This window comes from Onychomys torridus, chromosome 23 (genome assembly GCF_903995425.1).
Source record: "Onychomys torridus chromosome 23, mOncTor1.1, whole genome shotgun sequence".
In the NCBI taxonomy this organism is placed as follows: Eukaryota; Metazoa; Chordata; class Mammalia; order Rodentia; family Cricetidae; genus Onychomys; species Onychomys torridus.
The window spans coordinates 22091881-22117154 of NC_050465.1; the positions used below are offsets into that span (position 1 = coordinate 22091881).

The 25274-nt window shown below is 43.1% G+C and overlaps 1 protein-coding gene across 10 annotated transcripts in view; it reads right to left on the reverse strand.

Annotated features, from left to right (window-relative positions):
- The window catches only part of Ptprm (protein tyrosine phosphatase receptor type M), a 709515-nt gene that overhangs the window by 474088 nt on the left and 210153 nt on the right, over positions 1 to 25274 (reverse strand). For 9 of the 10 annotated variants that reach the window (XM_036172968.1, XM_036172967.1, XM_036172965.1 and 6 more), the window contains exon 1: positions 17166 to 17199. The exons of the other annotated variant lie outside the window; for it this stretch is intronic. In XM_036172968.1, coding sequence (XP_036028861.1) covers positions 17166 to 17184 — 19 coding nt within the window. In that variant the 5' untranslated portion in view covers positions 17185 to 17199. Of the gene's footprint in view, positions 1 to 17165; positions 17200 to 25274 lie in introns of those variants that run through there. 10 annotated transcript variants of the gene reach the window in all.

Here is a 25274-nt window from a genome sequence, read left to right on the forward strand (position 1 = left end):
ACAAGAAAATAACAAAAGTAGATGGATCTCTAAGGGGTTGGCTTTCCTATGGTGCGGCACTGTTTATTGCATGCCACCCCCCACAGGCTCATTCAAATAAATAAATAAATGTACTAAAATAGTTAAAATAAAAACCCAGAACAGAGCCTCTTATGGTGGCACACCCCTACAACTCCAGCACTCAGCATATGAGACAGGAAGATAATGAGTTTAAAGTCAACCTGGGCTATGAAGTGAGAATCTATAAAAAGAAACCAAATAAATGAATGAGAAAAAGTACTCAAAAACAAAGCCTAGAACCTTAAGGCTCCATTCATTCCCCACCCCAAGTCCATGTCATTTCATATCTCTACTGAATCACAATGGACAGAAACAATCCAAGTTCTGTGGTGGTCCACAGAGGCTTCCTAGTGAGACCTTACTCAAGGTCAGAGAATCTGAGCTTGCTTTACTCAGCAAGACTGCATAATGGGATGATCTGGCCATGAGTGTAGTTAACAGGTGTTTGTACACTTGTCAATACTTTGTGATTTGATCTTGCAAGGGGAAGGTCTTTTGCATCTCCCCTTGGCATATTATAATAAGCCCTTTTGAATAAATGACTGGGTGACTGGGTATTGACCCATGGCCCTCCCGAACCTATCCTGTGTCTCTGTCTTTCTTATCATCTCTTTCTATCTTTCTACCTAGTATTTCCTCATTCCTCTTTCCTCCACCCAAGAACCCTTGGAATGGTGGGAACAGGTCAGAGCTGTATTTTGGCAGACCCTCACAGATGGCACCTGAAAGTGGAACTTGGATATGGAGGGTAAAAGAGAAGGAACACCACAAGTTAAGGGGCCATGCTTAGAATTAACTGGAGTGTGGTGGTATTCTTTTCTTCAGGAGTAAAATTGTAAATATAAAGAGTAGAGTAGTTAAAGTTAGGCTGCTGCAAGTACCTTTCTCTGCCTCTGTTTCTCTCTCTCTCTCTCCTCCTCTCCTCTCTCTCTCTCTCTCTCTCCATTTATTAAGTTATGTTTCAAGTTGTAATAAAGTTTTGGTGAAGTTTGAGAAATATAGGCTTTAGGTATAGGGATATTGTGAAGGCTTAGATATAATAGAAACTTAGGGTAGAATAGATTTTCTCGAATGCCAGACCTGGGACACAGAAAGCAGTGTCCGGGACCAAGAAGCCACTGGAGACTTAGAAGTCCAAGAACAAGTGGCAGCTTCAGAATCCCCCACTGCAAGCAGTGAGAGAAGCAGCTGCTCCAGCCAGACATCAGGCAGCTGAGACCCTTGGGGCATCATCACAGCACAGACTGCCAATGCCAAGAGACAGCATGAGCAACCAGGGTCTGCAAGCATTCTGTAGAGATGAGAAGAAACTGTGGTGAGGATAGTGTAGTCAGTCAGGGTTCTGGTGAGATCCCTAGACTGATATGGCTTGAGGCTAGGCTCAGCTCAATCTTGACAAGCTGAGCAGAAATGCTGCAGGAGAGGCAATCGCTTGGAGAGTGCAGCAGAGACTTCAGACCCCAGCAGCCAGAGCAGGTCTGTTACCAAAAGCTGGAGTCCCTGGTGGCTAGGGCCAAGCAAGGGATGCTCAGGAAAGTGCAGACATAGAGCTGAGCAGGCAGTTGGAGGGTGAGCGTGCAGGATGCTGTGGCTGCTACATGAGACAAAGCCTTCAGAGAAAGATGCCCATGAGGCACACACCAGGAGGGCCAAGAAGCAGGCACCTCTGAGTTTATGTGTGTTCCAGGGACACTGGGGTCCTGGTGGAGGTAGGGCAGCATACCCCCAGGGCAGAACCATGACAGAGGTAGTGCTCCGAGCCCAGTAGAAACTCCTGGCTGACATAATGCTCAGTTAAGACATGATGGAACTCAGGCCAGCCTGGGCTCCCAGTGACAAGGGGAGGTAGAGTCATGTGTCTATCCTGAGGCTGGTATTTGGCTATGCAAGCAGGGCAGTGCAAGTTGAGTGTGGGGCCACAGGTGGAGCATGTAGAGGGACCCAAGGAAGCCATAGCTTGTAGTGGCTGGGAGGCACCTAGAGCCCTGTGGCACAAGGTGGTTGAGAGTCCTTGGGCCTCAGGACTGGGACTATAAAAGCCTGGATGGAGCCAGCAGTCAAATTCATGCAGCTTCTGTTTGCTAGCTTCAAACACATGCATGGTCCTTTCCTTTAAGAGACAGCTTTCTGCTTCATGCTGGTTGCTTTTTCAAAGAGGTCTGCACTGGCCAGCTAGTGTGGCACACACAGCTTTCGCTCTGGAGAAGATTGCCTAGTGGAAGGCTACTGACTGCAAAGCTAGGTTTCAGAGACACTTGTTTGAGCTAGATTATTGCATGCAATGGAACTGCAACAAGTTTTTGGTTGTGGTCTTTCTTCATATTTGGAACTTTAAGACTGGTATCAGAAAGCTTTCAGTGGAACATTAAGACTGGTATTAAAACTGACTTTTTGAACTTTTCAGACTGCAGAAATGGGACAATTTTGATTTCACCTATGCATATATGCTTTGTTAACTGTGGTTGCTCACAAACTGTGTAAAAATGGAACTGTTTATATAGAAATAGGGAAGTTTGCTTTTTCTACACAGGCTCAAGATGAAGCTTCAAAAAAAAAGTAAGGGGGAATTGTTATATTCCTCAGTGTTTTTAATTTTTTTGAAAAAAAATTTCTCGTTCTGTGTATGGATAATGTTAGCCTATGTTAATATGCCTTATGTTTTGTTATCAAGAAATGCAAATAGTTTTACTAAGACATTGCTTTTGGATGTTTGTTTAGGAAATCAAATAGTTCTATTATAAGTTTACTTTTGGATGTAAGTTTGTGAGAATTATAATTGTGTATAGTAATATTCATACTAGAATTATGGTGTTAACCTGTTAATGTTAATGGTATGGTGATGCTAAGGAGTCTTTAGATTTGATTCAGTTGCATCAGGAATTTACTGATTTGTTTGATGTGGTTGCATCAGGAGTTGATTGTTTTTTTTTTTTTTTTTTAAAAAGGGCTTTGTACAGCTAAGACTGCTGTAGTTATCTTAGATCCATTCAAAAATGTCATTCCATCTTTGTCATCCTCTACTCCTTTACTAGGAGGTATAGCAGCCATAAGGAGCAGGAGTGTTGCACAATTATTTCAACCATTTGCAAGCTCTTAGCAGAAAAATAGCTTTAGAGTTGCATGGAGTTGTTAGGCTCTGTACTTTCCCTTGCCAGAGGCTGGTAGTCAGGGATGGGTAAATCGTTTTTTGCTAGCTGTCAACCTAATACAGAGTATATTTTGTGGAAAGTGTGTCTTGAAGACAGGTAAGAATGTCTGACTTTAGAAGATACCCTAAGACTGGCACAGTCCATCTGAGGGGGTCTGAGGGACCCTTTATATTATTAAGAAGGGCAAACTATGGTGACTCACAAAGGCTTCCTAGTGAGACCTTACTCAAGGTCAGAGAATCTGAGCTTGCTTTATCCAGCAAGGCTGCATAGTAGGATGATTTGGCCATGGGTATGGTTAACAGGTGTTTATACACTTGTCAATAGTTTGTGCTCTGATCTTGCATGGGGGAAGTCTTTTGCCTCTCCCCTTAGCATATTATAAAAAGCCATTTTGAATAAATGACTGGGTGACAGAGTATTGATCTAGGTCCCTCCTGAAACTATACTGTGTCTGTCTTTATTATCACCCCTTTCTATCTTTCTACTAATATTTTCTCATTCCTCTCTCCTCCACCCAAGAACCCTTCAAAAGGTGAGAGCTGGTCGGAGCTGGACTCCAACAGACTCCCACAAAGTTTTCACTCACTTCTGACACATGGGAACATGAACCTCCCCTAAGCAATGGCCATCTGGGTTCCATTCACTATATAGCTCTTGCGCCATGTGCACATGTTTCTCTCTTTGTAAACAAGAGACAATCTGACTGCCTATGCTGCAGCAACCTGGGAAAATGTAAACGAATATAAAATGGTGTTTAGGAAAATATCCAATATGTAGCTTATCAAAAGCCAGCACACCTTAGCAAGATGCAGGCAGCCCTGTGGACTATGAGAGAACCCCTGAGGTTGCCACGTCCAGTGACTCAGTCACTTGCTTCCATACTTTGTTCTTTGTTTTTAGAGTAAAAAGACATCTCATTGTCAACTTCTGTCACATGCCCAGACTGTTCTTTGAAGATGCTTTTCTATGTGTCTCACCAGCATTCATGGTCACAGCCACTAAGATGTGTAGATATGGACCCACAAGCCAATTCATTATTAGAGCTAAAAGTAATGGACTCAAAGCTGCACAAATGCCTTCTAGTTAAAAATCATGTGCCTGGAACAATGCAGTAGCACCTGGATATCAGCACCAGAACCTCTGCATTAGCACATCTACACCAGCAATTCAATAAGTAAAATGCTTGCTTTGTAAACATAAAGACCTGAGGAGAGTGTGGAGGTGTGCACTTGTAATATCAGTACTGGAGAAGCACAGACAGGTGGGTCCCTGGGGCTCACTGGCCAGACTGCCTAGTCTACTAGGTGAGTTCCAGGCTGAAGTGAGACAGTATCCTAAAAACAAACACACAAAATGAAAACAAAGTGACTGGCTCCTGAGGATGACACCTAAGGCTGACCTCTGACCTCCAATGCATATGTACACATATATACCCAAACACACATGCCCACAACTAAAAATAAAGAAAGAAAATGATGTGTGATCAATTTGAGCCTCATTGTCTCTGGTGCTAATGCAGGAGGTAAGGCTGCAGTGCAGGAAGGAGGCCTGAAGAGAATGTCATTGAAGACCACAGGAGAAGAACCCTCTGTGACCTGCCACATTCTGTCTCCACTAGAATCCCAAGCTCTTTCCCCTGCAGTCATGGGCTACGAGGTTAAACTGAAGTGGAATGAACAAAATCTAACAGCCAGCCACTGGAGGAAAATCTGTTTCACAGTCAAGAGGAAAAGTCAGATGGATCTGGGTACAATATATTCCACAAAAAGAAATTAATGAGATGGTGCCATCTCAGATCAAGCTGAGTCAGCCAGGAGCTTCTCTATGGTTGGAGAGAGGGAGCAACCTGGGAATGCTAAGACCCCTGGAATGAAATCAAGACAGAGACATTCCCGATAGTTTATAGAGAAACTTACACATTTACAGTCATTTCATTTCCTGAAGTTACATTGTTTCTCAAGAGAATAAATTGCAAGGGTTTTATTTTTTTTTTAAAGAAAATGAAAACATTTTATTTTTTTAAAGTAGGCTTACCCCTTCATATAAATTGAGGACATATTCCAAAGCTGAGCTTATTTAAGCCATATTTTATAACTAAAACAAGTGTCTCAGAGAAGAGTGGGGCACCTTTTCTCTTTCTTTGACCTATCTGGGAGCCAGCCTCTTGCTGCTAGGGACAGTCAAGCAGCCAGCCAGCACGGTGAAGCAATTCAAGTATTCCCATGGCGTTTCTTCTGACCAGCGACCATGGCATCCCAGAGTTTCCACAATGTGGGTCAAGGTCCAAATAAAGCATTAAAACCACAACCTTTGTTTCCAGGTGGTCCTGCTCTAAGCAAAACTTTTTACAGGCTGGACACAGCCCAGGCAGCAGCAATATGGGGACTGGAGGAAGGCAATGAAGAGGGAGACAAACCCAGACAATGTGACCCAGTGGCAACCTGCATCTACATATTATGAAGAATAAGGTATCTGGGCACAAATTCCTACTCAAGCAGATGAGCCACAGTGTGAATTTTTGTCTATTCCTACTTTGTCTGTTTGGCTCTCGAAATGCACTCTGATAAGTACTCACTCACCTTCTTCTGTGACAGAGGACACTTGTTCACACAGTGTTAACTCTTCAAGGGGATACTTCAATTGCACAGACTCTGGGGCCACTCATCAATCATGACAAGCTGACCATTCAGACTACCAAATGAGGATTCCTCACATTCTGGAAACATGGAGTTCATCATGTGCATTTCCAGGGTAGTCCTCCACAGTGTGTGCATTATGATAATTTGAAGTTACCATTAAACATCCCTCATGCCATGGGGAAAAAGCCTGAATGAAACCACAGCATCAAGGGAAATCAGCAGTTCTAGAGAAGGACACAGATGCTAACTGACATTTTTGGAGCCAAGGGATTCTGTGGTATCTGAAGTTAAATTATATCTTGTTGCTCCAAAGAGGTCCCCCAAATGAAGAAAACACTGTACATACAAGGAGAAAGGCAAGCCTTTGGAAGGCGGACTAGAATCAGCAGCAGGTCCACACATCCCAGCATGCTCAGGTGTTAGAATTAGAGGCTGGCAGGAACAGTTCAGGAAAGCTGCTCAGAGTTCTAAAGACAAAAAGAAAACAATGCTTCCTGATATATGAGGGGATAAAGGAACCCTGTCAGGGTGGGCACTCACTAAGCAAAAAAGTGTGACACAAAGTCCCCACCCTGCAATCTACAGCAACACAGCAGAAAACACCATAAGGACACTACCTCTACTATGGCTGAGGTGTCTGCTGCAGGAAGTGGGAGAGCCACAGTGCCCAGGCTAGGATGAGGAAATAAAAGAATCTCTCAGGGAATTTGACAATGACTCCTTCACATGCTAGAGAAAAACTGTCTCCTGGAGATCAGAAAAGAAAGGTTCTCACAAGGAAAGGGATCTACAATTTCATTCACAGCCCAACCACAAAATTTGGTTTCCTTGCTTTAGAAATGAAAGCAGTGTCTATTTTAATACAACAAACACATAGACCAAAGTGTCTTGGATTTTTAAGGGCACAGCGAAGCGAGGTCACAGCAGCTTCCAGAGTGACAATAAACAAACAAAATCCCACAGCCAACTGTTGAACCATATGCTTCCAATGGCTTTCCTTCTGCAAAAAGCCAATTCATCATTGGAACAAAATGCAGGACCACAGACTCCAGTCAGAAGGCACATTCCGGCGGCCATTTGTCAGCTCTCAAAAGTCTAAACAGAAGAGGCATCTTGCCTGAAAATGATAGACACGTTACCAATTTTAGCACAAACCCTGCAAAAATAGTGAAAAATGTGCTGAGGCTTCAGAGGCAGACTATGGGGGTGATCTCATAGCACTCATGTGACATTCTTCTAGAGCATCAAGATACAATACCTTCGGTGGCACACCTTTCCAAATCACTGTGTCTACACATATCTTCTGATAAGTAATGTATTTCTTAGTGAGTTATATGCATCTATTTTTAAATTTTAAAAATATATTTTGGTGCTGGCAATGGGACTTAGGGCCCCACTACTCGGTGACAACCCCCACTCCACCCCTCCATGCATTTGTTTGCCTTACAAGTTAGCCACAGCCTACATTAAAACTCAAGAAGGCTTCTGATGCCAACCAGTGATCTTGCTTGCAATGTTAACTTCAAGTTCTGAAAATAAATATATTATTGCATTGGTCTAAGACGGACATGATAAAGGAGATAGAGCTGTTCCCTAAGGGTTATGTTTCAAAGTAAAATATAAATAACCTTTGGCAATATTTAAGACCATGGCTGCACTCCACAGTACAGATAATCAATAACTGCCAACTATAATCTAGCCCTTCTCGAAAATAGAAAGAGTGCGTGTTTTCCCCACAGCCTAAGCAAGGTAAGATTGTGAATGTCCAGAATACTCAATAAACTTACATTTTCCTGATCTGATACCAAAAACTGAGCCTAAACATGACTCAGAACATGACAATATACTCAGCACAAGCATTACAGGACAGATGATTATCATCTGTGCTTAAAACATTTCAGTGGAGTTAAGAGATGCAGTATGAATGCCTCACCCTGCCCCATATTCCAACAAAATGCAGTTTTATTCAGTTTTGTTAGTGACTGGAAATTCATGGTAAGTCAGCCTGATATCAAAAGGAACCATAAACAAATGCGGGCTCACGTGACTAACAAGTACACCGGCAACAGTACTTCTGGGTACAGGATAAAGGAGGGCTACACAGGCTGGCTCTAACAGACTCTATCATTCTTCTCTGCCCTCCACTGGTGGCCTTCTGCTTAGACAGCGAGACTGTCAACTGGACCCAAACCACACTTCTTCAAGGCCCCTAAGAATACAGAACTGGCATCTGCCTGTACTGTGTCTCACCACTCTTTCTGACCTGATGGTCTCAGTCTCTCAGTGAGTAACTACGGTGAAAGGATGATAGGCAATTCTGTGGATATGAAGCAGTGACGTCAGATACACAAGTTCAAATCAAGTATCAGGACTAAGGTGGACAGGGGACACGGAGACTGACTGGCCACCTGTCAGTGACTCTGACCCGCTTCTACAGCTATAAAGAGGTGATCCTCAGGGAGAATGTGGCTCTCAGCACTCAAGGCATAGGACATTTACCATATCCTGTTCTATCCAGTTTATGAAAACAATAAAATAAATTCTACCTGTGTTCCTCAGATTATTTCAGATACTGTGGATTAAGGTATGTCCTTCTGCTTGCTAAGCATGCACACCACCACTCCACTGAACTTTACATTCAATCTAATGAGATTTTAACTCCCAGGAGTTGAGAGGAGTCCCAGTTAGCGCCAAGCTAACCAAAACTTTCACAACCTCAGAAGGAAGAGAATGCTATTCATTAAATCATTTAATTACCACTTGAAGATAAAATGAGGGAGAGGAGAGAAAGGACTGGGGGAGAAAGGTGTGTGTGGGAGAGAGTTAGTCAAGAAGTAAATCCCAGGCCAGGAGATTCTGCTACAAAATTTCTATTCTATTGAAAAGCTTATATTTCCCGGGACTCACAATTACTCATATTAGGGTCTAACTAACGATCTTGCAGATCCTGTATAATAATGCCCTGGGATTCATAAGTCATCTTGACTTAAGATATGTTCAAAGCCTATTTGAGCCATGGTTTTGTAATTTCCATAACACAAAGCTGTGTTTTATTTACTTCCACACACAGATTTCTATTGATATTCCACATATCCATAAACCCAGCATATAAGAATGCCACTTTAACTTGGCAGCTTAGCTCAGGCCACCCATCTCTGAAGTACAAATACCTTGATTAGTTGGAACAGAACATGCTTGTCTTTTCCTGGATAGAAAATGTGCGTCTATTGTTATTGTGAATGTGAAGAAAGTGTCATCGTGAATTCTAAGGCAGGCAAATTATTATGTCCACAGATACAGGTTTCCTGAAAATATTATGCACAAAACATCTCTAACATTTATGTATGGGTTTTTTTTTGTTGTTGTTGTTGTTTGTTCCACTCAAAAAGAAATGCGTTGAACCAGGAAAGAATTGTCACAAACATCACTATTATCATTATCTTTATTCAGTTTTCCATTATTTATGATAAAAATGGTACAGATAATCCACATAGAGGATAATCTGAAAACCATCTCATTTTGATTTGAAATACAATTTAGTATTTACAGTAAACATACATATTTGATATTGTAGGAATCAACGACACCAAATGTGACCTAGCCAAACTTACTAAAGGCCAGACAAAAAAGACACACAAGTGTTCCTTATTGTAACATTTATTTATCTCTCTTAGACACCTTTACACATCAATGCTCTCACTTATCTTTAAAGAGCAGTAGATGGATGTGGCATGGCATGGCTACATTTATAATTCAGCTTCCCTAGTTGGCTCCCAATATTTGTTTTCTTCTTCATTAGTACCTTCCATGATGCTTTTTTTCCTTCTTGGTGGATTCAGCTTGACATGACTGCGCCATCTTAAGTCGGCTCTCACATAACTGCCCTTGAGTTAAATGGTTTTTCTTCCCCAGTAACTTCTCAGATACCATAAACAAAAAGCCATTAGAGTGGTATGTTGGCCTTCACACAGGACCTTGTCTGAGGAATCTCCCTGAGGTCTTTGACAATCATTGAGATAAACCAGGAATATCCCAGCATGGATGAAGTCATGTTTGTCTTGACCATTATGGATCTCTTTCTGACCTCAGGTTTTTAATCCACTTAGTTTTATTGCTATCCAGAAACATCCTGGGTGTTCCAGCCTTCTTGAGCCTCATGCTTCATGATGGAGGGCTCATTTCCAAGGAAATCCTAGGTTCTCTCAGAATATGACCTACTCTACACTAGAAAAACAGCATCCTTTCAAAAGGGTTAGGCACAGAGCACTCACATCACTTCCTTCCAAACTCGGCATCACTCATGCTTGAAGTACCTTCTATCCAAGAGAAGTAGACATGGTCAAGCCACATGTTTGCAGAGGTATCACACATAGTCTGGCTGGAAAAGCCTTCCATTCTTGCTGCTTTGGGCTTTCAATTTCCCCTCTGACAAACTTTCCTTGGTGTTACACGTTATAACTGCATGGCTACTGGATGCAGCTACTCATCAAAATCATGAGTAAAGAGTGAAGCTTTTCAAGCTCAGGTCCCGTCACCATTTGATTTTAGAAACTGAGTTAGGATTAAGTCTTAACATGCAGTATTTGCACACATGCACAAGTACACACACAGAAACACACATGCATACTTACTTAAAAAAAACTTCATGAATATTCCAATGGTCTTCCACAATGAACAATTAGTTACTTGCATTTTGGGGAAAGAGACTAATAGCATGCCTGTTCTATTTTATGAAAATACATTTTCATAAAATAGAAGGTCCCCTGGTCCAAAACTCTTCTCAGAGCATGTAAAGGGTAAAATTCCCTGTGAAATGACATGTTGCCCTCTCCTACCATGAACAGAGTCTCACACAGGTCCCCTGTGGACCTGAGTTCTCTGGCCATTGCCAGGCTGATGAGATGTTAGCCAGTAAGGAAGAGAATTGGGTGAGCTGTGAGTTGTCCTCACTTGACACAGGTAAAATAGCAACGTTAACCTGAACACGATTTAGCCATTAGTATGATGAAGTGAATGAATATTCACAGAGCCGTTATAATGTCCAGAACATAGTAAATACCCATTATTACTGCCTCTTGGGGGTTACTCCAGAAAAACGTAAGCTTCAGGGATTTCCCTCTGCTCTGATTACTGTTACACACCCATCCCTAGCATGTTATTTGCCTTCATTGAACACACAGGGATACATGCTGTGACCAGAGCAAAGAGACCAAGTCTTGGTCTGAGGAATTTGGGAGGAGCACACAGCCAGCACCAGTTCCTAGATCCGCACAGATCCACACACACCAGCCCACTTCTACCATGCAAATGGAACCAGTTGGCCTTCCCATCCACGTGCCCAGTTAACATCTTTTCCCTCTGTAACATCCTCATTGCTCCAAAATGCCTGGATGTAAAGCTAACCTAAACAGCCCTTCAGCAGTCCCTCAGACTAGACATTCCCCAGTGAGGTTCTTCCAGATGACTTTTGGCTTATACTCCTAAGCCTAACCAAGTTCTTGGCCATTCTGTTTCTTAAACAGCTAAGCTTCAGTGCACAGTATTACCGGACCTCATCTGAACACGTGAACATCACTCTGTACCTTGTGACTCTGCTGAGGCACTGGGATGCTTGGACTGACCACTAAGGAAACAGCCTGAACAGGCCCCCTCTTTTCTCTTTAGGCAAACTGGTACTAAATTTTGAACACTCTGCAGTGTTCAGTATTCTGGCTCCCTACCACTCTTCTCTAGTCAATTTCCTCCCTTACTATTCAGATAGAAACCCTGGTCCTGACAGTTGTGATGGCCACTCCACATGCACTACACCATCCCTTCTACCCACTGATGCAGGAGAAAGCCCACTTCACATCTGAGAAACACACAGACACTTGTAAGTATTAAGTAGATGCCCATGAAGAGAACAGAACATCTGGAAACCCTCGACAGTAGTTCAATACATGACCTATCCTCAGCCCCTGCTCAGAGGCATCCTTGGAGACCCTCCCCTCCCAAGTGTACTTCTGCTGGGATAGAGTTCAGATATATATGGCCCTGGTCAAGAGAAGAGGCCACGGTCTGTGAGACAGTGAGACTCTCTCCTCTCACTACATCTCAAGAGAGCTAACTGCATTCTACCCATGGTTTAGAGCATGCTTTGTTTTTGTTATAAATGGCAAGGCAAGGCTGTTAGCTTTAGTAACTAGAAAGGAAAACTGAAGCAGCCATATTACAAATGTACCTTGCTGACAGGAGCAGTCCACTAGCTACTGACAGGAATAGGAAGAAGGAAAAATAAAGAAGAAAACACTCAGTTACAGAGACAAAGCCAGGTCTAGTAAACACCAATCAAAAACACCAACAACTACACAAATACAGCTCAGCCACATGGCTTGGCTGTGAGGCCCAAGACTCCACAGTATTGTGTCACATGTTGTAGGTGCAGAGCAACTGTGCAGATTGGTATTGCCCTGTGGGTCATGGGCCATCCTATGGCTGAAAGAGTCTCAGATCACATGGCCTATGTGACGATGGATTTATCCAGTCACCCAAGAGAGAAACAGTCAGGAATGGTAGTACACACCGCAATCCCAGCACTTGAGAGGCTAAGGCAGGAAGGTCATGGGTTTGTGGCCATCCGGGGCTACACAAAGAGACACTGAAAGAAAGAAGACAGGAAGGAGGAGGAAGAGGAGAGAGGAGAAGATAGGAAAAAGTGATGGTGAAGCAGAAAGGGGATTTCCCCTCCGGGTTCTCAGCCCGGCATCTCTGGGAAGGCAGAGAGGGCTGAGGTGTCTCTTCACATAGGGCTCTGACAGAAGTTCTCAGTCACACGTGGGGAATCCAGAGCATGCACGGGCCAATGGTCTACATCACCAATGGTCTGTTAGTCATTGTCCCAGGATAGCTAGCCATGGGAGCCTTGACAAGGGACAAAGTCACTGCTACCAGAGGAGCTGAGGGGTGGCTACACCCAATCCTTGATTTTCACCAATGAACCTGTTGTCCAAGAATCCAAGGGTGATGACAGAAAAGCAGATTCAGAAAGAGGGTAAGTCCAAAAGGTAGCATTGAGTTAGGTCTTTCAGGTCCAGGTGGGTCACAGGAGATGTCTAGACACTGGCTTGGCACAGGACCTCATGAAAGCTGGTAGTTGACACTCACTGCTTACAATAACCTGCAAGTGTTGAATACCCCTTCATTGCCTCTGGCCTTGAGTGGGGAGAATGACTGGTTCTAGGCAAATATGTTGTCGGTGATTAAAATGAGTGCAGAGTTGTGTGTGGAGATCTGAGCTAGCAACTAAGGTGGCAGAAGAGACAGATAAAGACACCAAACTTTTACCTAATTAGAGTTACTCTCTGGGCATCCACAGATCCAAGGGGCAACTGAGCCCATTTGGGCACAAGTAACCTCTATGTCCCTGCTATACTACATCATGAGCTTTCTCTGAAGGAAAAAAAAAAAGTCACAAGTTTAGGTGCTGCTGGAGACACTAAAGATAACTCATGACAGAGTCTAGGCAATGCACAGAAAAAGATAGCAGAGAACAGATCTCAGTGAAAGAAACAGTGTTAGGAACCTCATTCTCCCAGGCTGAGTTACTGTATTCATCAGATCAGCTGTGATTAGCAGCCTGGGGCTCTTAAAAGCTGGACCTGTGGTTGATGGTCCTCACCAAAGAAGGGCAAGTCCTACAGCATCAACTGAGATCCCAGCCACTCCGTTATTCTGGTTCCACCATCCCAGCTGCATGTCAAACATGGAGCTGATCACAGACTGGGAGGAACTGGAAGGGACATGAGGAGAAAGGCAGGGCCTTACCTATGCAGCCCTTAGGAAGTCACCATCTATGCCAGGGTGGCTATTTGGTCATGGAGCCATCTGGATGTTGCCTGTTCTCTTGGTGAAGAACCCTTCACCCATGTTCTTGAAAGTAGGCCCAATTAATTCACTACTTCCCCAGGCTGGACATGAACCTGCATATCACTTGGATCTGCTGCTGATGCCCCATCTGTGGCAAACAGACATGTGTATACACCTCCCAAGAAAAGCCCAGTAATAACTACAGCGAGACCTGGATGGAGATGGATCTGAAAGGTAACAGGGGATAGGGCTGACTAGCTAGACAGGGACTCTGCAAAGGGCAGAACAAGGGGCACTTGGTGCTGGACTCTGGTGAGATCCCGTGAGAAGCCAGGGCAGGCAGATTCAGGAAGCAAGCCTCACTCTGGGTCGTGGCTTGGGACCTAGGCTCGAATCGAAACACATGTGAAACCTTCTCATCCTCTCCCACATTTCCACAACTCCAGCTTTCTGTCTGCATATGAACTCGTGCAGCTTCCTGCTCCAAGGCCCTGGCCGAAGTTCAGAAATGACGCCCTAACAACACAATTCTCTAACACACCAAGGACCTCGGAAGAAGAAGAAAGTGGAGGTGGCAGAGGCGGCCTCAGAGCCAAGCACTTTCTAACCTCTTCTTGTTCCTCCCAGCCACATGCAGAAGGGGAGCTTTCCAAGGTCATTTGTGTGACTAGGAAAACTTCTGGAAGCAATTCTAAACTCTCCCTGGTCAGCCATCACCACTCCACAGCCAACTCTCTAGTGGGTCATTCGTTTGATTGATAATGAATTGTGCAGTGGAATCTCACTCTGTAGCATGGACTGGGCTGAAATTCACTATGTCATCCAGGCTGGCCTTGAACTCATAGTGATCCTCCTGCTTGTGCCTTCCAAGTGCTGGGATCATAGGCATGAACTACCATGCCCAGCGTCCATTCAAGAGACTCTCTGGGGGCTTTGGATATATCATAACACACCTCTGTTCCCAGAGGTCCTGTCTTGAATTCCTGCAGCTAACCACTTTGCCTCCTTTCCTTCCTCTGAATGGGCTCTGGGGGTCAGGTAATCATACTTTGGGCCCCTCTTGCCTTTTTCTCTTATAACTCTGCCTGTTGCTGAGCCTTTCCAATGAACCTTCAGAAGGCGAAGGGGATGTCTTCCCTTGCACCTCTAGGCCTTTCAGCTGGGCAGACACCATAGTAGATTCTTCCTTACCTCTGCTGTCCCTGTAGGGAGGGTAAGGAAGAAAGAGGCCACATCTTTGGGTTATCCAAATATTATATCCTGAGGGCTTGTCATGTCCCCGAAGACCTCTTGGCAGCTATGGCTGCCTCTACAAGCTCAAGCCGGACAACATTCCAGAATGGATGGCAGGGATGCATGAGGCTGAACCTCTAGCCGAGGGTTTACTTGCAGTTGACAGCAGCTAGAGGTGGGAAAGTCGGTTTTCTTTAGGGGTATGGCCCGTGACTGTTCTATGGCCCTGCTCCTGCGAATGCCCCCACAGCCATATGAATTTAGGGAGCATTAACTGGACTCAGTGGGCTACTAAAAAACAAATAAAAACAAGATATGAACATTGGGAGGAAATGTGAGAAAGGGTGGTTCAGAAGGAGCTGGAAGGAGAGAGCAGTTGGTAGATATAAACTAAATAAATTTGGTATCAAATGCTGTTCCAATGCCTAGGGCAGCTATCCACTGTGCTCTGGATTTAGGCAGGTCTAAAGGTAAGGATATAAACCTCCCATCACAATGAGAGGACAAGGCAAACAAAGAGCAATTCACTGATCTAGGTGGTGGGACATTTGTCTCGACCTGGTAGGCTGAAGTATAAAGAAGGGAGGAGGAGAATCATTATTAGTCTCACTGGCAGAAGAAAATGAAGCAAATGTGGCAAACGTACTAAAAGCCCTGATCGAGAAGTAACAATATCCAAAAAGAACCAAGAAAACTGACAATAGCTTCTTAACTATTGAGATACTCTTAACTTCCAGACTGCTTGGAAAAGGAAACAGATGAGTAAGCAGAAACTCTAAACTAGTTGAGAAGAGGCAGTGGCATTCTCCACCTGATAACACTAGGAAACATCTCCATCAAAGAGGGGGAACAGCCAAGGAGAAGGGAAACCAGTTTGCTCTGAGGCTGAAGGCAAATGATCTGCAAAATTCCTGTACAGATCTGACCTGTGAATGTGAGGTCACAGGCAGGCACTGTGCTCCCTGGCCCCATCAGACCAGAAGAGCTGTCCTTTCTGGCACCAATTTTCCCAGCCTGTGGTCAGCAACACAGTCCCTGCGGGTCACAGGCATCTTACTCCAGTGACAGCAGTGGCAGTCACACTAACTCCTACGTGCCCTAGACCGGCACCAAGGTGCTAAGACTTCTGACCCCAGTTGGGCTGCCACAGAGGGTACCACCCATGATGCTGTTTTAACAAATCAGAATAGCTGAAGTGCATTCCTATACAGGCATGCGTTATTGCATACAGCAGATTTGAAAGAGTGTGGAGATTGCCTTAATTACTGGGTTGTTTTAAATCCTGAACAGGGCTGAGGAACTCTTTGCTATAGGAAAAACCATGACTTACATTTTATTTCCTGTGCAAGTGTATAACGGACACTAAAGTTCTAGGAAGGGGCTGGGATGTCACTCAAAAGCAGGGTATGTGCTGAGCCTGCACAAGGCCCTGGGTTCAATATTTAGCACCTGGACTAAAACGAACAGCAAACAACAACAACAAAATAGAACCTAGTCTTTTAGGGCATTTCTGTTGATAATTTTTAGATAATGTATTAAGATTTTAGGAGTGACCACTATGGATTTCTTTAAAGTTAATTTTATTGCAGAGTATCCATAGGATCAGCTAGATCTGGTCTTACTCAACAATAATTATTACCACTGTAGGCAAACAAGCTAACAAAGGCCATCTCCTCTCAAAGAAGGTTCCATTTCCAATCATTTCAGTTGCTGGACTGAGTCACCATCAGCCTTTATACACATTTACATTGCCTACACCAACTGGTTCCTCCTGATAATTGTGATTGCCACTCCATCTATACACTGGTTTTAAAACTCATATCTGGAGTCAAAAGAAAGTATTGCATGTTTATTTCAAATGAGTGTCTTACGGAAATCCATAGATGTTTCAAATGAAGCAAGCCACTGATCCATGACATTCAAATTAAGTTTATGGAGAAAAACAGAATGAAAATCATGGATCCTGGGAGTAAAAAGAGTGATGCAAAATATGTCCATGTTTAAAACTTGATTCCTGAATCTAAATGATAAGAAGAAGACAGGAGAACAGTAAAGGGGGTATACTAGGGGTCGGGTGGAAGCGGGGAGTGGGTAAAGGGGGCAGGACGATGTGATGGAAGGGAGACAACCAAAAGAAATGAAACATGTATAAAAAGCATGAAGATAATTTAAAGCTTAAAATACCTTTAAGAATAAAAAGAATAACTTTAAAATGTTGTGGCATTTATATACTTACAGTTTTCTGGAAATACCATCCTTTCCTTGCACTGTACCTTACAGTTTCCAAAGTTGCCGTGGCAAGTTACAAATACATAGGAGAAATACATCACTACTTTTTAAAGTTGTCTCGGCACTGAGACGAGCAGTGAGGTGGAACACTCGCCAACTATGAGGGGGGCCCAGAGCTCATTCCCTGGACTATGAATTCATCAAATAAATCCTTGTAGACTATAGACAAGGAGAAGCTTTGAGGAACACTAGTTGGAGGGTTTGGATGCCATGCACGGCTCTAGCCATGCCAACCCTGGAGCTCTTGTTTCCATGGCTCACACTCTTGTCAGAGAGACATCCCTAAGGAGCAGAGCACAATGTTCTACTTCTGGCCAAGGCAATGCTAGCCTAACCAGATACTCTCTGGAGAGAAAGCTCCACCTTCAAAACCTGAAAAAAAACACAGCAGCAAATCCAGCACAATTGACCAGCCCCTGAGACAAGTATGATGCAGAAGACACTCAGATTTCAAGGCTCTGGAATTCAGTCCACTCAGGGTTTGATCTGAGCAAAACAGGAAATACACCAAAATGGCTAATACAGTTAGTCTGGCTTATGCCCTTGGGGGAGTGTCCTGGCCACAGCCCAGGCAGTGCATTGAAGCAGAGACAAGTGGATCCCTTGAAATGAAGACAGAACGTGAGAGTTCAAGATCACATGGGTTTGCAAGGGACAGCACATGAAAAGACAAACCATAACATAGAGAGGGTACTTCTTGGAGGCCTGCAAGTCATTCCCAAGGCTTGGCTTTTAAAAATGTGGGGGGTTGAGAATCTGGCCATAGCCAAATGTTTTGGAACATACCAACAAAAATTTCAAACCAAGCAGCATCAAAGCTGAGGTACTCCTGAGAGCGTTTCCCATGAGGCTTCACTATGTCCTTGGTTAGGATGCCCACTTTCATTGTGCTTCACAGAGGCCATGAGACACCCAGGGATACAGCGGTGCAGATACACGGTTATCCATGTTCGAATGGCAGTGCTTTGCCTGCACAAAGTTATTCACTTTATTTTTGTGTGTGCATATGTGTGTTGAAGCACATGAGGAGGTCAGAGGACAACCTGAAAAAGTTGGTTCTCTCCATCCACCATGAGGGTACCAGGAATCAAACTTTGTCCTCATGCTTAGCAGCAAGTGATTTTTACCACTGAGCAATCTCACAAGGCCCCATCACTCATACAGAAATGTAACGGTTAAATTTCAGGGAAAAAAAAGACTTTTAGTATTTTTCTGCCATCATTCCTTATTATATAAATGCCAAATTAATATATCTTGGAATTGTACTGTGCTAGAATTTTGATTTTTAAAATGGCTGTTTCTGTTGGTGATTTGAGTTTCATGAAATATTATCAAATGAATTTTGGTTTTTAATAATAATTTTTAAATTGCTCTAAATATATGTCTGCCATTTTATATAGGTATTTATGTGACACAGTCTTCTCAGTGCCAATGGTTATAAAGTTAAAAAATTAATAAACCCTGAAAACAATCAGTGGGGATGGCTCTCCATCTTACAGCATCAAATATTTAGCCACAGTCTAATTGTTAGGTAAAAAGAAACACACACATCAAATTTGCATATTAATTTTCTTTGGTATTAAATGGAAAAATTATGTGTATGTAAGGATTTCTTTAAAAATAAATTTACAACTCATGTTCATTAAGTACTTGACTTACATATCTATTTTGCATACTTATATAGCTGGTGCCCTACAAAAAATTTCCAGCTGCAAAGAGGTCACAGATGGAAAAATTTTTAGAAGCCCTGCCCTAGAGTATTTAGTGGAGTGCAGGTCACTAAGAGTACTTAAAGAAATTCATCCCAAAGGATGGGAGGTTGCCCCACATTGCACCAGCAACAATGACCAGCAGTTGGTGTGAGGTGTCCACAGAACACAACATAGATCACGGAATCAAAGCTCTTCACCTCATAAGGGATAACCTTGTTCAGAAGGTAAGCTAACCGCATGTTGCTTCTACCTGATAAATCTTAAAGGGAACGATGGCAAAAATGACAGATTCAACTGGCTCCCAATGACTCATGTCATGATAAAAGCTCAGGAAAGGACATTGACAAAACAATACCCCATACCCAACACCATCTCATGTTGGGCATCAAACCAGAACTTGCCAACTATGTAAACCAATGGAAAATATGGTTCCCGATGAAGTGATAAGTCAATGTGTGTGAATCCAGAACTCATAGATTTCAAATTTGTAGTCAAGCACATATCTAGAGCACTAAGTTGGGACATGGGTAATATAAAGACTCAACTATGAAGGCCAGAGAGGAAATCATCGTGAGAGACAAGTTGAAAATGGAACATATACTAGATTGAAACAATTATAAATTAGTTTCTGCATGATAAAAAAAAAAATCAGTGAAGTTGAAAACACGGCAGTAGGAATTATTCAAAATGAGATGAAGAAACAGCGACTTAAAGATTGAAGGTGACCAAAGGAACCAACACTGGGTGCACACCTGGGTGCCCAACACATGGAAAATGAAGGAAGAGGATTTGAGGTACACAGAGATACCCCAACAAAGAAGCAAACACTGCACAGAGAACCAGTAACTGTGGGACTCTTTCAAGGGGCACCATGGGTCTCTAACTGGAGTTCGGAAGGAACAGGAAGAGGAGCAGACAGAAAAATCATTTGTATAAATGGCCATTTATTTTCTTGAAACTACAAACCACAGATCCAAAAAGTTCACAAAAGTGGACAGGGGCTGAAACTGCAGAAAGCCAGTTTCTCAGGCTGGAGAGATGTGACAACTATTAAACACCCTGGCTGCTCTTCTGGAGAACCTGGGTTCGGTTCCCAGCACCCACACTGAGTGGCTCACATCTGCCTTTAACTCTAGTACCAGGGGATTTGTCTCCCTCTTCTGGTCTCCCTGGGCACTGCACATATGTGGTGGTTAGACAAGCAGACACATAAAATAATAAATACATAAAACACGATTTTTCATCAGACAAAGGATAGGAGTGAACAACAGGTTTAACATATTCAAAGAAAAACTACTAAAATTAAAGTTTATATCCAGCCAATTCATTTTTTCCTTAAAAGTAAAGACAAGTTGGGGTGAAGCTTAGAGTTAGTACACATGCTTAGCCAGTGTAAGGCCCTGAATCCAGTTATCAACACTCAGAATAAAGAGGAAAATTTCAGACCTCCAAGTGTGGAAAGAAGTCTACCAGAAGCCCACCTGCAGGAAATGAAGGGCATCCTTGCATAGAGGCATTGAAGAAAGAAGGAGAGGGAAATAGGAATTATGTGGGTGAATAGTCACAATTTCCCTTAGTACTTAGATCATTCTGAAAGAAATTCCTTAATAAAGCTACTAACATTTTGTAAGATTTATCAAAGGTGTACTAAGAAAATGTGTAGTGATGGTACACAAAGGCCGGATGGCGTAGGAAATGCTCACCTAATGCTTTACAGCTTGAAGGCATTCTGTGACGGTTAAGTAGACACACAAAGTCACCAGTTAAGTCAAGATAGGAGATGAAAGAGAACCATAAACATAACTGGAAGTATAATGGCTATGATCCCAGCACTGAGAGATGGAGACAGGAGAGCCAGAAGTTCAAGGTCACCCTTGACTACTTAGCAACTCAGAGGCCGACTTGGACCACAAGAAACTTTCTCTCAAATACAAAACCAAACAAAATCTGGAGAAACTCACTAAAGGAGGGAAAAAATCTGCAACAGAGAGATGGAGGGAAAAAAATGTAGATTTCAGCTATAAAACAGTATCAGAGATAAGGCAGGGTGTTTCTGTGGTGATATACAGGCTTAGCACATGAGTAATGTTCCAGAATAGAACATGACTGATAAAAGAGCTTCAACATGGATGAAGCAGAAACAGATAAACTCTGAGAAAAAGTAAACAGATCCACAATTATAACCCGGGCTTTCAGTACTCCTTACTCAGCCATGGACAGACTGACAGGCAAGCAGGGGAGCAGTACTGACAGACAGACAAGCAATATTAACCAACTTGGTGTTGTACCTGCTAACAGCAGAACATGGAGACTCCAGTGCACACACGACCCTGGCCAGGCTAGAAGAACTCACTCAGAATCCAAAAGTAAATCTGAATAAGCTTTAAAGGTCCCAAGCAGACCCAAGCTCTGTTTTCCAACCATAATGGTGGTTTGATTAATAAGCAGTAACAAAAAGAAGGCTAGAAAACAAAGAGCCCAAATATTTGGTAACTAATATACTTCAAAATGACCCAGAGATCCAAGAAGAAATTAAGAAAGATTTGAAATCCACAAAGATTGTGGGATACCGAGAGCACGTACTTAGGGGAAAACGGGCAGACGTGTGAAGTATAGCCATCTGTCTCAGAGTACAGGAACCCTCAGGCCTATTTCATCAGAGCCCTTGGCTCTGGTGAAGCTATTAAATCTCCCAGAACCTAACTTGAAACCCAGAAGCATTTATCGCTCACTTGGCACTTGACACTCTATTAGTCAGGGTTACTGAATTTTTCATTCAGACATGTCTGATCTTGCCTATTAAATTAGCATCTCTTCAGAGGAGACATGACATGCGCGGGTGTCCTTCACACTCTGCAGCCCTGCTCACTGCACAAGGACAGCTGTGGCCCTACAAGCGTCTGTTTTTGCCGTGACCTCGTTTCGTCTCCCCGTATTGATTGTCTCTGGAAATGTTAAATCCATTCTTGAAGTTTTTCTAAATAATCCCTGGCTTGGGATGATGTAAGATGTGTGGACTTTACAATACAGCCAAAGAAAATTTCGAGTTTGGGTATTTCCTAGGCTAGCAATATTTGGAACTCTCCTATCTTACACCATGCAGAGGAGCTCCCATCAGCCCTATGACCACAGAGGAAATGGCCACACTCTAACCAGTGTGATGGACTGCTAAGCTGGAGGCTGAACAGGGCAATGGAGCAAGCGCATCTTCAACCTGTTTTCAGTGTACAAAGGACTTATTTCTTGCAAAGCTGCTTCTTCCAGGAACTCTGGCCTGCTGCTTAGATAGGAAGCCTCTGGCTCTAACTGCCCTGGAACTCCCCCTGCAGAGAGCTTACTACTCAGAAGTCAAAAACATGCCTGTCGATTCACAGCACAACCCATTTTTCTGTCTCCATAGACACATTATTAGCTCCCTTGTTAAGGCTGGGGACAGCCTCAGTCAATGGGAGATATGAGGGCAGATCTGAGGGACATTTAGGAAGAGGCAAGTGCTGAACTGCTCATATGGGGCATGAGGGGAAGCAGATGCAACTGGTGTCACTCCTACATTTGTGACTGGAGCAACAGAAAGGAATCAAAAGAGGAAGGAGGAAAAGAGAAAAAGAAAGGAAGGACAGAGTCAGAAATAGAGGAAGATAGAAAGGAGAGAACAGTGGGTGGGTGGGTGGATGGGTGAGTGTATGTATGCATGAATGGATGATGGGTAGATGAATGGATGAAGGGTAGATGGATGGATGGATGATGGATGGATGGATGGATGGATGGATGGATGGATGATGGGTGGATGGATGGATGATGGATGGATGGATGGATGGATGGATGGATGGATGGATGATGGGTGGATAATAGATGGAAGAGTGCTAGATGGATTAAGGAAGGCAGGATGATAAGGGTTGCATGAGTAAATGTGGGAGTACCAGCATCACCTACTCTTACTTGCTACATAGCATACTCATGATCCCTCAGTGGCAGCCTCTACAATGCAGGGTTCCCAAATCCTGTCTTCAATGACATCTGACTGTTCTGTCTCTATAGTTGCCTATTCTTAAATTTCATTTTCTTGAGAACTCCTACTAAAACATCACCTGTTCTTCTAGGACTGTCCCAGACTCCTCCAAGCCTTTCTCTTGTTTTCTGTGTTCAAAGTACACTGCTCCTTCTTTGAATCTCATGAAACTACAGCTCTAACCCTTAATGCTCTACCAGGCCAACTTTCCTGGATTTGGTATGCACACACAGCAGACCCTGACTAGCAAGTCTGTGAGAGGAGATCTCTAAGGGCTGAGGGTGGCCAATGCCACCTGTCTTGTGACATCCCCCACAATCTCCAGAGGAAAGTCATGCAAACAAATATATCCACACAGATTGGGTAATAAACCTCAAGTATACAGATGGGCACAGAATCCACAAATTTTTAAATGAAAGAAGAGAACAGGGGCTGGAGAGATGACTTGGCTGTTCAGAGAATATATTGCCTCTTAGGGAGTACCCAAGTTCAGTTTCCATCACCTCATAAAGTGGCTCACACTTCCTGGAACTCCATTTCCAGGGAAATCCATCACCTTCTTCTGGCCTTTGTGGGCACTATATCTCTCTTCTCTTCCTACCCCCTCCCCTCTCTCTCTCTCTCTCTCTCTCTCTCTCTCACACACACACACACACACACACACACACACACACACACACACACACACACACACACACACACACACACACACACACACACACACACACACACACACACACACACTGAATGCTTTCTCTCCCTCCCAATAATTAAAAGTAAAATAAAATTTTAATGAAAAATAATAAACATCAAATAGAATCATCAAATATAATCAATGGTAAAAGTAATAATCCAGGGAAAAAAGTATCATTCCAAAGTGGACATACTAAAAGGTCTAAACAAAACTGCCATGGTCATTTTTTAAAAAGTGATACTCAAGTTTTAGAAGTTTTTTTTTTAATTATAAATTACAGGAGGTCTATACAGGAGAGAAGATACAGCTAAAGGATGAATCAGCAACTTGGAAGATGTAACTGAATAATCCTTGCATAAGGTGATTCTTTACCACCAAAAGTTGAGAGAAAGAAAGAGAGAGAGAGAGAGACAGAGAGAGAGAGAGAGAGAGAGAGAGAGAGAGAGAGAGAGAGAGAGAGAGAGAGAGAGAGAGAGAGAGACAGAGAGAGAGTGAGACAGAGAGAGAGAGAAGGAAAAGAGAGAACTTAATCATCTTAGTATGTCTAACATGATGAAAGAACATGAAAGAATAAATAATTTTAAAAAGACAGAGAAATTAACACTGGGGACTACAATATCAGAATGAAAATATTCAGGTTGGAAGGTGCATGCTCAGTGTGCCCAGGAAGACCAAGTGGTCTGACAGAAGAAAATATGACTCATTCCATCAGAGGCCTCAGGAGCCATGCTCTGTCTCAACCCCTGAATATTCCTTACAGCTTACTACAAGAATTGCACTTCAAGGACACCAACCTCTGAATGGCATGGAAGGAGAGCCCAGAAGCAAAGAGTGACTGACTGGCTGTCTTTGAGAAATGCTATGAATTCCACCCGGCACTGCATCTCAGCTTTCTGCCTTGGCAGACTCAGTTTCTCTGTGAAGTTCTTCCCTTGGTACACAGCACCATCAATCCTACCCTAACACATTCACTCCCTCAACTTCTCAGTTCATTTCTTGTGTTTATGTGTTTGCAGCTGCATATGTGCAGGTGCCCACATGTATGTACAGGCCAGAATATAAACCCAGGTATCTCCTTAGGAATGCTCCATCTGTTGCATCTGTTGTATTTTATTATTTGATTTTCAGATAAGGTTTCTCACAGACATGAAGCTTAGACTGAGTTATACTGGGTGACCAGAAAATCCCAGCCATCCTATCTCTGTCGCCCAAGCATTGGATTGCTGGCACACAGCACATGCAGCTTGCTTTGGTGGGTTCTGAGGATCAGACGCAGTCCTCATGTTAAGAAGCCAAGTGCTTTATTACTAAGTGGCCCATCTTCCACGCCTCCTACATTCATTTCTATGTTTTGTTTGTTTTCTAATGGAATATTTATTTCATTACAGTTCCATTTAAACATTCTTTCACTGTGAATGATAGATTCTTTAATGTCTAAACTAAATAAATAAAATCTACTTACAAGAAAACAGTACCATACAAATTTGTCGAGTAGCCTAGGCTGGCCTATGTGTTAGTACAACAAACCAATAAAATGTGCGCATGCACACCCACACACAGGAGATTCTCTAGAAGGTAACACCACCAAGGGGGCATGCTCTACAACTCTTCATTTCTTGGAATCTGCTAGAACCCTGTCTC